The sequence below is a fragment of the Peromyscus californicus genome, unplaced genomic scaffold, assembly GCF_007827085.1.
Source record: "Peromyscus californicus insignis strain IS unplaced genomic scaffold, ASM782708v3 Scaffold_20__1_contigs__length_68692818, whole genome shotgun sequence".
NCBI classification, from domain to species: Eukaryota; Metazoa; Chordata; class Mammalia; order Rodentia; family Cricetidae; genus Peromyscus; species Peromyscus californicus.
The window spans coordinates 65161090-65176901 of record NW_026294503.1 but is presented as its reverse complement, the minus strand read 5'-3'; the positions used below and the strand labels follow the sequence as shown (position 1 = coordinate 65176901).

General features: G+C 44.8%; 1 protein-coding gene across 2 annotated transcripts in view; it reads left to right on the top strand.

The window, feature by feature from the left end:
• The window catches only part of Slc11a2 (solute carrier family 11 member 2), a 33755-nt gene extending 28495 nt beyond the window's left edge, over positions 1 to 5260 (top strand). For both annotated transcript variants that reach the window (XM_052748963.1, XM_052748964.1), the window contains exon 17: positions 4696 to 5260. In XM_052748963.1, coding sequence (XP_052604923.1) covers positions 4696 to 4773 — 78 coding nt within the window. In that variant the 3' untranslated portion in view covers positions 4774 to 5260. The remainder of the gene's footprint in view (positions 1 to 4695) is intronic.
• The last annotated feature ends 10552 nt before the right edge of the window (positions 5261 to 15812 follow it).

The window sequence follows — 15812 nt, the reverse complement described above, 5'->3', positions numbered from 1 at the left end:
TATGTTGGGGGTCATCACAGCGTGAGGAACTGTATTAAAGGATCACAGCATCAGGAAGGTTGAGAACCGCTGCCCTACAGGGTCCTTCTCACACCTCTCCCTTCTGCCGCCATTGTTCCTGAAGCTGACCTGAATGGTACCTGAAGATCTGGAGACTGAGCTTGGAAACTTTGTGTGCTGTAGTATGTGAAGGCCAGATTGATGGCAACAGAACTTCCTACAAAGATGCTGTCGCAACGTTTACATTTGTCCCTCAGGGCAGGGTGTATCCAGAGTCACAAATACTGATAGTCCAGCCCAAAGCTGCTAGGGATGGAGCACTGGTGTGTGCTAGGCAAGGCCTCTGCTGCGGGTCTTACTTCCCTGCCCTAGAGTTCTTCCGTGTTATGCTTGTTTACACTGACGGAAGGTTTCACCATAGTTAGATGGTCTTTTCTATTTCTACGACTATACTGTTTTACAGCGTCGTTTGGTTATCACCTAGAAGGTGTACTTCTAACAGTACTCTGTCCAGTAAACAGTGTGTAAAAATGTCTGGTCTCCGTGCCAGTGTGGTTCTGGCTGTACTTTCTCTAACTGGTCCTTGTTCTCACGTGACATGAAGTAACTGGACTGCTTCAGAGCACTGGAAGCTCACAGGCTGGGGCATGGCTACAGTGGGCTTAGGAGATCCTGCCAGGACTGTAGGAAGTAGCTACAACTAGGCTTTTAGTGAACCGTTAAATGCTTGTAAACTTGATTTGTAATTTTAAAAAAAAAGAAAAAAGAAAAAAAGAAAAACTTCCCTTTTTCCTGTCTTGTTTCCTGGCTGTTTTTTAAACCTTAAAAACACTTGATTAATAGGGTCTCAACAGCTCTGATACAGAAATACAGACATGTCATCACCATCAAGAATGACACACCAAGTGCCCACATCACCACTGCTCGTCTCCCTAAGGGACAGAGTCCCCAGAAAGCTTGGGGTAGTCGTAGGCACCACGATTCTAATTTCACTTTAGGGGCCAAGAGATGGCCTCAGAGGTATGCATGCCGCCAAGCTTCACAACTGGAGTTCGGTGCCTGGGACCCACACGGTGGAAGGAGAGATCCAACTCTTGAGAGCTGTCTCTGACATGAGCTCTGTGGTACTGGAGTACTCACCCCACATAAGAACACAACAAATAAATAACAAATTAATTTTTTTTAGTTTAAATGAAAATTTAAAACCAGATGCACATTTTGGCAGACCTGATGTCAATGCAGATCCTGGCCCTGATGCCATTTATGAGCGGAGGTGAACCTGGGGTCTGATGGGCCAGCAGCAGCACCAGGCGCACGGTGGGGAGTATGTCCTTACTTGACTATCCCAAGACAGGCAGGCGAACTTCATGCTCCCTTCTTGTGCTGGCTTCCCGGCCCTGCCTCAGGATGTGTAAGATGTCCCCAAGGGGTTATCTGTGCCGACTCTTCACTCAACTTCCCTTAATTTTGGTTTAATTTCAGAACTAATGAATGCAGAGCATTTTCCAGAACCTTAGCCTTCCTTGTTACCTCATGTGTGTTTACAAGTGGCACAGTCATTGAAACTGAGTCATAGTCCTGAAAGTCCTTAAATCAGTGGGCTGCAGAGGTGGTTCAGTGGTTAAGAGCAGGTGCTGCTCTTCCAGGGGACCCGAGTTCAGTCCCCAGTACCCATGCCAGTGGTTCACAGCCGCTTGTGACTCCAGCTTCAGGGGCTCCGATGCTCTTTCTGGCCTTTATAGGTACCTGCATGCCCACTTGCTCGCTCTCTCCCCCTCTCTTCCTCCCTCCCTCTCTCCCCCTCTTCTTCCCTCTGGAGCTCTTCCCTTCCTCTCTCAGTTCTTAGAACATGATGCTCACCCCCTATACTGAGAGGCAACTGAACAGCCTAAAAGCCAGAGGACTGGTGTTCCGTCACCAACCACCTTGTGTAACACACAGCATGCCCTTCAGGCTGTAGGAAGATTCCAAACATTTCTCCAGTGTCACCAGGAACACCAAGACAGCAAAACATTTCAATCGGGTGTAGTGACACACACTTGTAATCTTAATGCTTGAGAGGCATGCTGGAGGCTGGCAGATTGAAGGCCAGCCAGTTCACACAGCTAGTTCAAGGTCAGAGTGGGCTACACAGAGAAACCTGTTTCAGCACTTATCAGTGGCTTAGAGAACAGACAGGGGCCTATGTGACAGTAGCTGAGAACCACTAATAGATACACTCAAGTATCCCTGTCTGCACCCCAGAGTACCTTAACCTATTGTAATACTTAGCCACATTTTTCTGTCTCAGAACTAGAGAACAAAATTCTCCAATTAAGTTACCTAGGTGATAATACTCTGATGTCACGCAGTGAGGAAGTCCACCATCTCTGCTCACTTGGGAGAGGTTTCCATGAATTATCAGTGAGTCTGGCGATCGTTATTAGTTCTCAAGCCTGGGTGTCAGACCTGCAAGTGAAATGTCAGTGTCTTCCTAGCTTGGGAACGTTTGATCCAGGGAACCCATTTGGTCTATGCTGTCTTCACACAGCCACACAACATCCTGTGAGGTGACATGGGACGATGTGTAATGTGCTCCAAATAAACTTTCTGGAGACTTGATGAGGTATCTTATCAGTGTGCTTGACATCTCTAGATACAGCATGTTTCCATTTTACACACATGGAAGATAAGGTCCAGAAGGAATACTCCGATCTTGTGTGGTGGTGCATGACTAATCCTAGCCTCATGAGGCAGGGGGATCACTGCAAATTCCAGCCAGAGCTGCAGAATAAGACCCTGCCTCAAAATTTAAACAAGAGCTTGGGATTTAGCTCAGTGGTGTAGCACTTGCCTCAGTTCTGAAAACAAAGTAAAACCCCAAAGGATGCATTGGAAGGGCTAAAACTGGGCCTTGACTCCCCACCCCACTTCAGTGCCTTTTTTACTACATCATATGGGTGTAGTTCATACAGATTTATAGTCTGTGCTCTATGTTCACACATAGGCTGTTGGTGCCAAGAGCAACAGTATTACTAACACACTTAGGACCAATGTGAAAGTCAAGTCATTGTCCCAAATTGTATCACTGGACAGATGAAGTACAATTTCTTCACCAGGTATGGCGGAGTACACCTTTAGTCTCAGTACTTGGGAGGCAGAGGTAGGCAAATCTCTGAGCTCAAGGCCAGCTTGATTTATATAGCAAGTTGCAGGCTGGCCAGGGTTACTTAGTGAGATCCTATCTCATAAAGAGGGGGTGGCGGCGCAGATCCCAGCAATCCATTTTCATTTGGTTCACAGGAATGGGGTCTGGAAATACGTTTTTAGAACAGCTGAGGGTGGGGCCTGGTGATAAGCACCTGTAATCCCAGGACCTGGGAGGTAGGAGCTGGTATCAAGTCAAGATCATCCTCAGCCCCATAGTATTTCTGAAGCTGGCCTGAGCTGTACTAATCCTGCTTTAAAAACTCAAAAAGTACACGACATGAAGACAGGTGAGATTCCTGATTCAGTCTGGCAGACACTGGGGACTCACAGGTTACCCTTTGTCAGCACACTTTTTTTTTTTTTTTTGTTCTTTTAATGGGAGGGTTTTCTCAGGTGTCAAAGGATAATAGGACCAGAATTAAGGGCTCAGAGTTTACATCACATGAGATCTGATTTCCAGTACACAGTGCTAAGACACAAAGCGTTCTCTGTTTGGTCATACTATCCTAAAGTTGTCACAAGATAGTGGGATGCCTTTGGCACTGCCTCCATCCTTAACTCTTTCAGCTCCGCTATTAAATATTAGAAACTACCCAGGCAGCCACAGAGCACATGCAAGTGAAACTTTCCCCTTTCCGTGGGTTTAAGCATGCTTTCCCTGACACTCTGGGCTCTGCCCTTTCTCTAAAGGGCCCTTTCTGCCTCCTGGTTGCTTGGCTGCTGTGTGGACAATCTCCATGCTGGCTTAACTCATGCAGCTCCGATTCTCCATCTTTCTCTTGCTCTGGGCAGCTTGTCTGCCCTAGACCTTTTCTTTTAAATTCTAATAAATTGTTCTTGGTGGGCTGGGGATAGTTAAAAGGACCCAGGTTCAGTTCCAGATATCCACGTGGTGGCTCACAGCCACCCATAGCTCCACTTCCAGGGAATCCAATGCCTTCTGACCTCTGTGGACACCAGACACACATGCATACTACATACATGAAGGTAAATGTACATAAAATAAAAATCTAAAATTTTCCTTGAGTTTAAAACAAACAAAAGCAATCTCATATACACACAAGCCATTTTGTTGTTGTTGTTTTCGAGACAGGGTTTCTCTGTGTAGTTTTGGTGCCTGTCCTGAATCTCGCTCTGTAGACCAGGCTGGCCTCAAACTCACAGAGATCTGCCTGCCTCTGCCTCCTGAGTGCTGGGATTAAAGGCGTGCACCACCTTTGCCTGACCTTTTTTTTTTTTAATTTTATTTTATGTGCATTGGTGTTTTGCCTGTATGTATGTCTGTATGAGGGTGTTGGATCCGCTGGAACTTACAGTGTGAGCTGCCATGTGGGTGATGGGAATTGAACCCAGATTCTCTGGATGAGCAGACAGTGCTTTTAACCACTAAGCTATTTTCTATTCTGAAATAAAATACAGAAGTACCGAGAAAAGGGACCAGAATAATGTTAGTTTACCATGTCACTCCTGAGGTCACAGTAATTTTCTCGCATGTTTTGTCCTCAGCACCACCTGGGACTGACGGCTCAGCCTGAACTCTACCTTCTGAACGTCGTGGACGCCGACTCGCTTGTGTCCAGATGACGAACAGCCTGAGGGACTCTGAGAACCCTGTCCCTCAGCCCTTTTGCACCAAGTGTCTGTCAACAAATCTCTGTTAGTTCAGAGGTGACTTTGTTGAAATGTTTTGAACAAAGGCAAAGATTTCCTCACAGGATCAGAGGTAAAAATCGAACAGCTGTGTATGGGTCAGAGACCCACTCGCCTCAACAGCCATACAGTGAGTTTACCTCAGTGAGGGGTAAGCAACGGGCCTGTGGCAGCCCTGCATTCCCACAGGCCCATGTCTGCACTTCTGGGATTTAAAAATGTAGGAATATGTATTTATGTGAACCCAAACGTGCCAGTTTGGGTAAGATTTTTAAGGTTATAAAAATTGATAGGTTTTTTTAAAATGTTGTTCAGGTGAATTAGGTATTTGTTTTATCGGGATCCTAAGTGAGAAAGGGAATGAGATTTTTAATGTTGAACTTTGTAAATTAACTATCCTTTAAAGTGCTATTTTACTACACTGGTTGCTTTAGTTCATCGTCATCCACCAGAGTGTCTCTTGGGTAGCTACTAACACTTGCACATTAATTAAAGTGTGTGTGTGTGTGTGTGTGTGTGCATGCATATGTGGGTGCACTCACGTGTGCCTGTGCAGTCATGCACATGACTCCGTGTGTGTGTCCAAGTCCATGCATGTGTGTGTGTGCGTATGTATGTGTGTGTGTGTCCCAGTGTATGCTTGTATGTGTATGTGTGTGTGTGTGCACTCGTGTGCCTGTACGTGTTGACGCTTGTGCAGGCCACATGTTGATATCAGGTGTTTCCTCAGTCTCTACCTTACTTTTTGAGACTGCCTCTTTCCGAACATGGAGCTCACTGGTTGGCTACGCTGACTGGCCAGTGAGTTTGGGGATCCTCCTGCCCCTGTGCCTCAGTCTGGGGTTACACATTTGCTGCTACACGTGGATTTTACACTGTGCTGGGGACCCAAACTCAGGTCTTCTTGGACAGCAGGCGCTTCACCAACTGAAGCATCTCCCCAGTCCCTGGCACATGAGTTTTAACGAAACCTCTCTTCCGTCTGTTCCCATGTTGATTGTATTTGTTACCATTGTTTTTCTAGTGTCTGTGTCCGTCCACACCGTCCACTCTGTCCACACCATCCTGTCCGTCCACCCCGTCCTGTCCGTCCATGCTGTCCTTTCTCTCCACGCCGTCCTCTCTGTCCAGGGTGTCTTCTCTGTCCAGGCTGTCCTTTCAGTCCACTTGAAGCCCTGACACTTGGCATACCATAGCTAGATCCTACTCTGTTTCTAAGGTCACTCCTATTGATACTGTTGGGTGTCCTGGGCATTCTAAGCGTTTTAGGTATGTGTAACAAGTGGTATGAGACTTGTACTAGGTGGGAACTCAGATGATCAGTCCACATATCACCACTGCCTGCCTGTGTGCAGGTTGTAGATTTTTGTTTTTTTAATTCCAATTCCAATTGCTAACCAGAAATTCTTCTTAAACTTTTTTTTTTTTTTTTTTTTTTTTTTTTTTTTTTTTTTTTTTTTGGTTTTTCGAGACAATGCCTTTCCTGGAACTTACTTGGTAGCCCAGGCTGGCCTTGAACTCACAGAGATCCACCTGGCTTTGCCTCCCAAGTGCTGGGATTAAAGGCGTGCGCCACCACCGCCCGGCTAAACTTTTTGTAATAAAGTTCATATTGAATAACTAAAAACTTTTGTCTAGGAGTACCGCTCACTTGTAGAGCTCTTGCCTACCTTAGGTAAGATCTCGGGTATGATCCCTAGCAGTTCATACAAACACACACACATACTTTTATCATAACAGTCTTTTATTTTCTTTCAGTTTGTTCATATGGTGTGTTACATTGACAGATTTTCATATGTTGAACCATCCTTGCCTCCCTGGGATGAAGCCTACTTGGTCATGGTGGATAATTTTTTTGATGTGTTCTTGGATTTGGTTTACCAATATGTTTTTGAGTATTTTTGCATCAATGTTCATGAGGGAGATTGGTCTGTAATTCTCTTTCTTTGTTGCATCTTTGTGTGGTTTGAGTATCAGGGTAACTGTAGCCTCATAAAAAGAGTTTGGTAATGTTCCTTCTGTTGCTATTGTGTGGAACAATTTGAAGAGTATTGGAATTAGCTCTTCTTTGAAAATCTGGTAGAATTCTGCACTGAAACCATCTGGTCCTGGGCTTTTTTTGGTTGGGAGACTTAATGACTGTTTCTATTTCCTTAGGGGTTATTGGTCTATTTAAATAGTTTATCTGGTCTTGATTTAACTTTGGTATGTGGTATCTATCCAGAAAATTGTCCATTTCTTTCATATTTTCCAATTTTGTGGAGTACAGGTTTTTGAAGTATGACCTGATGATTCTCTGGATTTTGTTGTCTCTTGTTATGTCTCCCTTTTCCTTTCTGATTTTGTTAATTTGGATTAATTTGGATTCTCTCTCTCTCTCTCTCTCTCTCTCTCTCTCTCTCTCTCTGTCTTTTGGTTAATTTGGATAAGGGTTTGTCTATCTTGTTGATTTTTTTTTTTGTAAAGAACCAACTCTTTGTTCCATTGATTCTTTGTATTGTTCTCTTTGTTTCTATTTCATTGATTTCAGCCCTCAGTTTGATTATTTCCTGGGATCTGTTCCTCCTGGGTGAGTTTCCTTCTTTTTGTGCTGTTAAGTCTCTAGTGTGAGATTTCTCCAACTTCTTTATGTGTACATTTAGTGCTATGAATTTTCCTCTTAGCACTGCTTTCATAGTGTCTCATAAGTTTGGGTATGTAGTGCATTCATTTTCATTGAATTCTAGATAGTCTTTAATTTCTTTATTTCTTCCTTGACCCATTGGTGTTTCAGGTGGGTATTATTCAGTTTCTTTGAGATTGTAGGCTTTCTATAGTTTTTGTTGTTGTCGAAATCTAACTTTAAGGCATGGTGGTGGTCTGATAAAATACAGGAGGTTATTCTAATGTTTGTGTATCTGTTGAGATTTGCTTTGTGACCGAAAATGTGGTCAGTTTTTGAGAAGGTTCCATGGGGTGCTGAGAAGAAGGTATATTCTTTTGTGTTAGGGTGGAATGTTCTGTAGATATCTAAGTCCATTTGAGTCATAACATCTGTTAGGTCCTTTATTTCTCTGTTAAGTTTCAGTCTGGTAGATCTGTCCTTTGGTGAGAGTGGTGTGTTGAAGTCTCTCACTACTAGTGTGTGGGGTTTGATGTGTGATTTAAGCTTTAGTAATGTTTCTTTTACAAATGTGGTTGCCTTTGTATTTGGGGCATAAATGTTCAGAATTGAGACTTCATCTTGGTGGATTTTCCCTGTGATAAATATGTAATGTCCTTCCCAATCTCCTTCGATTGATTTTAGTTTGAAGTCTATTTTATTAGATATTAGGATAGCTACACCAGCTTGCTTCTTAAGTCCATTTGATTGGAAAGCCTTTTCCTAGCCCTTTACTCTGAGGTAGTGTCTATATTTGAAGTTTGGTTGTGTTTCTTATATGCAGCAGAAGGATGGATCCTGTTTTTGTATCCATTCTGTTAGCTTGTGTCTTTTTATAGGTGAGTTGAGACCATTGATATTGATGGTTATTAATGACCAGTGATTGTTAATTCCGGTTATTTTTTGGTGGTAGTGTTGTGTTTCCCTTCTTTGGTATTTGTTGGTGTGGGATTATCTATTGCCTGAGTTTTCATGGGTGTGTTTAATTTCCTTAGGTTGGATTTTTCCTTCTAGTACTTTCTGTAGGGCTGGGTTTGTGGACAGGTATTGATTAATTCTGGTTTTATCATGGAATATTTTGTTTACTCCGCCTATGGTGATTGAGAGTTTTGCTGGGTATAATAGTCTGGGTTGGCATCCGTGGTCTCTTAGTGTCTTCATAACATTTGTCCAGGACCTTCTAGCTTTCATAGTCTCTATTGAGAAGTCAGGTGTTATTCTGATGGGTCTGCCTTTATATGTTACTTGGCCTTTTTCCTTTGCGGCTCTTAATATTTTTTCTTTGTTCTGTATGTTTAGTGTTTTGATTATTATGTGGCAAGGGGACTTTTTTTTTTCCCCTTGATCCAGCCTGTTTGGTGTTCTGTAAGCTTCTTGTATCTTCATAGGTATTTCTTTCTTTCGGTTGGGAAAGTTTTCTTCTAAGATTTTGTTGAATGTATTTTCTGTGCCTTTGAGTTGGTATTCTTCTCCTTCTTCTATCCCTATTATTCTTAGGTTTGGTCTTTTCATGGTGTCCCAGATTTCCTGGACATTTTGTGTTTTGACTTTTTTGGCTTTAGTGTTTTCTTTGATCGACGAATCTGTTTTCTCTATTGTGTCTTCAACATCAGAGATTCTCTGTTCCAGCTCTTGCGTTCGGTTGGTTATGCTTGCATCTGTAGTTCCTGATCGTTTAGTCAGATTTTCTATTTCCAGCATTCCCTCAGTTTGTATCTTCTTTATTGTCTCAATTTCAATTTTCAAATCTTGTACTGTTTCCTTCATCTGTTTAATTGCTTTTTCTTGGCTTTCTTTGATTTCTTCCAATTTTGTTTGTTTTTTTCTTCCATTTCTTTAAGGGAGTTTTTCATTTCCTCTTTTAGAGCCTCTATCATCTTAAAGTCATTTTTAGGATTGATTTCTTCTGCTGCTTCTGCCTTGGTATGTTCAGGTCTTGCAGGTGTAGAATCACTAGGTTCTGATGGTGTCATATAGGTCTTTATGTTGTTGCCTGTAGTTTTGCACTGGCGTTTACTCATCTCTTCCTCTGCTTGGTGCAGGCAGTGTCTGTGTCTGAGGGTGCCTCTCTTGTTCTAATTGATAGTCTTGGTCCACTGGGAGTTCTTGGTCGAATCAGTGCTGATAGGTTCTGTTTCTCCTGGAGCAGCTTAATCCAATCGGTGTTAGAGGGTTCTGTCTCAGGGAGCAGTTGTTCCCATTCAGTGAAGGGTGGGCTTATGGCTCCAGTGGTTGTTGGTGTCATTGTTTTTTTGTTTTTTTTTGGCGAGAGCAGGGAAAGGTAGCTGCCTGGTCCCTGGGGCTCCAGTGGCTGGGGCCTAGGGGCTAGAGACCTGGTCCGCCTGTCTGGAGATGGAGCCTTACCTGTTCCCCGTCAGTGTAGGGTGGGCTTGTGACTCTGGTGACCTGGTTGGGTGGCTGGATGGTTCCTACTCTTGTGTTCTCAGGTCACGTTTTTGCTCACTGGCTAACTCCTCAGCTGATCTCAGACTGAAGGCTGCCGATTTCTGAGACCTCTCCCGAATGGGTCTCAGCTGAACAGGTTGATCAGTAGGGCAATCTCACCAACGCCTCCAAGTTGTTGGGCTTTGCAGGATCGGCAGCTGGACCCCGGGTCAGCCTCAGGCAGAATGCTCGGGTTGTTCTGGTCATGTCCCACGGCGACGGCTCCTTCCCCGAGTGCTGGATGGAAAGGAAAGAGGACTTCTAATCCATAGGAGCCAGAAGGCAGTGGTGGTGCTCGTCTCAACACTTCAAAGGGGACTTGAGAAGCAGGGGAGGAAAACCTTGTAAAAACCATAAGTCTTTGAAAAAATATTTTATTTTTAATGTGCGTTGGTATTTTGCCTGCATGTCTGTGTGAGGGTGCTGAATCCCCTAGAACTGAAGTTACAGACAGTTGTGAGCTGCCATGTGGGTGCTGGGAATTGAACCCGGGTCCTCTGGAAGAGCGGTCAGTGCTCTTAACCGCTGAGTCGTCTCTCCAACCCCCACAACTGTTGTCTTGAGGGGTCAGTTACAGCACTGGACCCACACTCCTTCACAGCAGTGCAGTAGGCTGGAACGGAATCCTGCCTATCCATTGTCATCGCTGCATGTGCCAGAGAGGCACTCCACACATCACACACACCCTCAGTTCCTTTTCGGCTCCCTAGCCGCTGAGTCTACAGATCCCATAGACAGTAATGTCACATCATCTTTCAGCATTAAATGGAATTGTCTGATCTCTCTGCTGTTTTAAAACAGTACCTTTTAGTATTTCTATTATATTTGTGTGTGTGTGTGTGTGTGTGTGTGTGTGTGTGTGTGTGTGTGTGTGTGTGTGCGCCCCAGATATGCCTAGCTTGACCACCCTCTAAGTACCAGGGAGTTTTCTTTTTCCTTTTTCTCCCTCCCTTCCTTCCTTCCTTCCTTCCTTCCTTCCTTCCTTCCTTCCTTCCTTTCTTTCTTTCTCTCTTTTTCTTTCTTTCTTTCTTTCTTTCTTTCTTTCTTTCTTTCTCTCTCTTTCTTCTTTTGAGACAGGGTTTCTTTGTGTAGCCCTGGCTGTCCAGGAACTCACTCTGTAGACCAGGCTGACCTCAAACTTGGAGAGCCTCGTGATCCGCCTGCCTCTGCCTCCAAGTGCTGGCATTAAAGGTGTGTACCACCACCTGGCATGCCAGGGCATTTTCTAAACTTTACAGTTCCTTTACTTCCACTCCAGGACCTTTTTTTTTTACAGTCTCACTTTGTAGCTCTGGCTGGCCTGGAGCTTGCTAGGTAGACCAGGCTAGCCTTGAACTTAAAGAATTCCACTTGCCTCAGCCCCCCAAGTGCTGGGATTAAATGTGTGTGCCATCATGCCTAGCCATAGGTCTCTCAAGACTCAAGAGAACAACCATACAACCTAGGTCACAGTTCTTTTGATCTTAAAATTTAGACAAAATCAATACCAGTATTTTCACTTTGGTAATGAAAGTTTCTGTGTTTTGTATACACAGATTGCAATCCTAGATGAATCAGTTTCTTGTCTACTGGCCTCTTCCCTCCAGTTCTCTTTCTCAATACTTTTTTTCATTGAGATAACGTAGGAGAAGAAAGGTTAAGGATGGGCCTGTCCTGTTGTGCAATTCATAAGAAGGTGAGGTAGTTGAGCAGAGGTCAAGAACTCTGAGGATTTCTGTAGCTCTTTTCTCTGCTTTGTGTGCTAGTAGGAACAGAGTTGAGTTGGCACAAGTTCACAAGTATCACCCAAGGCCACACTCCTGTCAGCAAAAAATGTAATACACATTAAACCCATTGGAAGATTGATGTTGAAGAGTGAGCCTCGGATAAGCTTTCTGTCATTAAGAACATGTAGGAGCTAGAGATGTCATACATTAGGTAGAACCTTTGACTGGTGTGCATGAAGCCCTGGATTCAACCCAGCACTGAAAAAAATAAAGAAAAATTGAAAAAAAACCCAGGCTTGGTGGTGAACACCAACAATCCTGGCACCCTGGAGATAAAGGCAGGAGGATCAGAAGTTCGGGCTCATCCTTGGCTTTGTATCAAGTTCAAAATCCTGGGTTTTGTTTGTTTGTTTGTTTTTAAAGATGGGGTGGGGGGTGTTGCTGAGGAGATAGCTTAGTGGTTAAGAGTACTTACTGCTCCTGGGTTGAGTTCCCAGCACCCATATGGTGGCTAACAACCATCCCTAACTCCAGTCCCAGGGGTTCCAACACCCTCTTTGGAACTCTTCAGGCACCAGGCATGCATGTGGTGCACAGATATACATGTTGGCAAAACATACACACACACAAAATCTAAAAAAATTAAATTAAAACAATTTTAAATGAGGGTGCTAGCAAGAAGGCTCAGTGGATAAAGACACACGCCACCATCCTGGGGACCTGAGTTCCATCCTGGGGACCCACATGGTAGAAGGAGAAACCCGACTCTCACAAGTTGTCCTCTGATCTCTACACTCAGGCCATGGCTCCTGTGTGCGAGCGTGTGTGTGCAAACACACACAAATAAAAGTGTAACTTTAAAAACAAAACCGCCGGGCGGTGGTGGCGCACGCCTTTGATCCCAGTACTTGGGAGGCAGAGGCAGGCAGAGCTATGTGAATTCAAGCCCAGCCTGGGCTACAGAGTGAGTTCCAGGAAAGGCGCAAAGCTACATAGAGAAACCCTGTCTCGAAAAGCCAAAAAATAAAAAAATAACAAAACCACATAAAACATTTAGCTGGGCATGGTGATCTGTTCCTGTAATCTCAGATCATAGGAGGAGGCTGAACCAGGAGAATCTCCAATCCCATCCCGAGACCTTGTCTCAAAACATAAGGGACTAGAGAGATCATTCAGTGACTGCTCCCAGCACCCTCAGGGCGGCTCACAGCCATGTGTAACTCCAGTCCCAGGGAATCCAATGCCCTCTTCGCTTCCTAGGGCACTGCACACACGTGGTGCACACACGTATATGTAGGCAAAACACCTAGACACAAAATAAATTTAAAAAGCAAATGAACTAGTAACATTTCATCATTTTCTACTACATGGTAACAAATCTGGGTTTTTGTGTGCAGTGGCACTGTGCAGTAGTATTAATCTATTCTGTTATAATAAATACCTGAGAACAGGGTACTTTCTCGGAGAAGAGGTTATAGGCTGCCATCATGCCCCAATTTTTTAAAAAGCCATTCCTTGCCTGAAGATTTATTTTTGTGTGTGTGAGTATTTGCCTGCATGTATTTCCGTGCACCGTAATCATGCCTGGTGCAGGTGGTTGTGAGCTACTGTGTGGGTGTTAGGAAACAAGCCCTGGTCGCTTGCACGAGCATCCCCCACCCCGTTTCTTTTCTTTTTTTTGTTTTCCGAGACAGGGTTTCTCTGTGTAGTTTTGGTGCCTCTCCTGGATCTTGCTCTGTAGTTCAGGCTGGCCTCGAACTCACAGAGATCCGCCTGGCTCTGCCTCCTGGGATTAAAGGTGTGTGCCACCACCGCCCGGCCCCCACCCCATCTCTACAGTTACTTATTTGCTTGTGTGGGTGCACACGTGTGGGGGTCAGAGGATGACCTTGGGAGTTCATGCTCTTCCTCCACTATTTGGGCTGCAGGGATCAAACTGAGGTTGTCAGGCTTGGCAGCAAGCCCCCTTTTCTTCCTGAGCCGTCTTGCCTCCCCAGCAAGCCGTTTCTAATAAAACACACTCACTGCGTGCTGGGTGTATAGTGACTGCATTTTTGTTAAGAACTGGTTAGAAGTCAGTGCGTTGTTGAAGCAGATACAGGTGCTGCCCACACACACAAGATCCTGAGCTCCAGCTGTTAGTACTGCAAGGGGGATTGAGTGAGAAAAGACATCAGCAGGGGTGATTCTCAGTTAACTGCCTGTGGGTTCAGAAAGGACTTCTTAAAAACACTGAGACATGAGCACAGACTTTATGAGGATTCTGCGAGGCATTCTGCAGTGTGACTTGGAACACAGTGAGATCCCTTTTTCTAGTGGTCAGCACACAGAAGGATCTTTCTTCCTTGCTTCCAGCTTCTGGCTTTATTTTTTGGATACATTGAAGAACCGAGGTCTGATGTAATCCTTATACATAGAATAGAGAACACCTGGAACAGAAAGGCACCGCACATCAGTAGTGTCCATGAGACACAAACACTGACATTTTTCCACATGCTTTTCTGAAACTGGCACAGGATTGCAAAACAGAAGACCAACAGACCCCTCCCAGGAAGCTTTGGTTCATGCAGAGGCTGTGGAAATCAAACAGCATTTACATCGTTTAAGTCGGCATTGACACAGGTGTGCATGTGCACACACAGAGTAAACTCATAAAAATGCAAGTTCTATACATTTTTTAAAATTTAAAAACCACTATTATTATGAACTGTCACAACACTATCCTCAAGTTTACATTTTTATTTCGTTTGTTTTTTGAGACAAGGTTTCTCTATGCAGCTCTAGCTGTCCAGGAACTCACTATATAGACCAGGCTGACTTTGAACTACAGAGGTCCTCTGGCCTCTGCCTCCTCAGTGCTGGAGTTAAAGGTGTGGGTTACCATGGCTAGCTGAGTTCAGGTTAGCTGAACTTGGTGACATATGCCCGCAGTCCTAGCTCTTGGTAGGCAGAGGCAGGAGGATCAGTTCAGGGTAGTCTTTGGCTGCACGGTGGTTGGAGGCCAGCCTAAGCCACATGGAATCCTGTCTAAAAAAAAGGGGGGGAAATCTTGGGAAATTCCAGGCAAGTTTGCTCAGATACAGGCATCCTAGTCCACCAGTCACATAGTCAGTATCTGCCTGTGCTCAGCGTCCCAAAGAACAGGCGACTGGAACAGCCCGCTCTGGATTACAGTGTGGGAATCAGCTGTGAGGAGCCCATGCTGACTGTGGCTTCCACCAGGTCCTAGGGCTGTTGAGGGTGAGACGCACACAGGTGAATAGGCTCAGAGGGAGAGGGGGTCCTTCGGTGAATCCTTGGCATGTCGGTAAATCTCACATCCAAAAGCAAGAGGCATCAGAAGACTCAACTGTGTTCTCCTCGCCATCCTATCTCCCTGTCAAGGCATCAGGCACCTGGTTATCTAAATCTTTCACTTCTCCCAAGACTGGCCACTGTTGCCTTCCTAGGGTGCACAGAGGATGCAGGCTCTGTGAATTCTTCCTGTAGACCCGTGTGATGGTAAACTGAGGTAGCAGCTGCAAAAATCTTAGAGTGAAATACTAAAATAACCAGAATTGATGCATAGAATTCAAGCCAAAATGTTTGCTTTTTAGCTGAAATCACTGTAACTGAAATGCATTCTCAGAGCTGGAGAAGTGGCTAAGAATTTTTGCCTAGCGTGCACAAAGCCCTGTGTTTGATGCCCCACACCACATAAACCAGGCATGGTGGCACACACTTGTAATCCCAGCATTCAGACAGCAGAGGCAGGAATGTCAGAAGTTCAGTCATCCTTGGCTACACGGGGTTTGAGGCCAGCACTGGATGGTGAGTTCTGGGCTCTTTTCTTTTGTCTTGCTAGAGATGATTCTTGCTCTTCCCAGTCATCTAAACGTTGGTATTCCCTGAAGTTACGGTCTTATCGTACCAGCTCACTGACACCTGTTGCTTCACGGTGAACCGGCTACTTCTCTGAGAGAGATCGAAGTATGGCGCCCTTATCTCTGCACAACACAACTCCATACACTAACAGCTGTCCCCACACTTTGTATTAGATTTAATTTTTGTTTGTGTGTATGTGAGTGTGAGTGTGCTTGTGCCACAGCACGTGTGTGGAGGTCAGAAGAGCCTCAGGTGTCCTCCATTTCTGTTGTTACCCTGTGGCCACCAGGCTAGCTGGCCAACCAGCTGCCCGATGT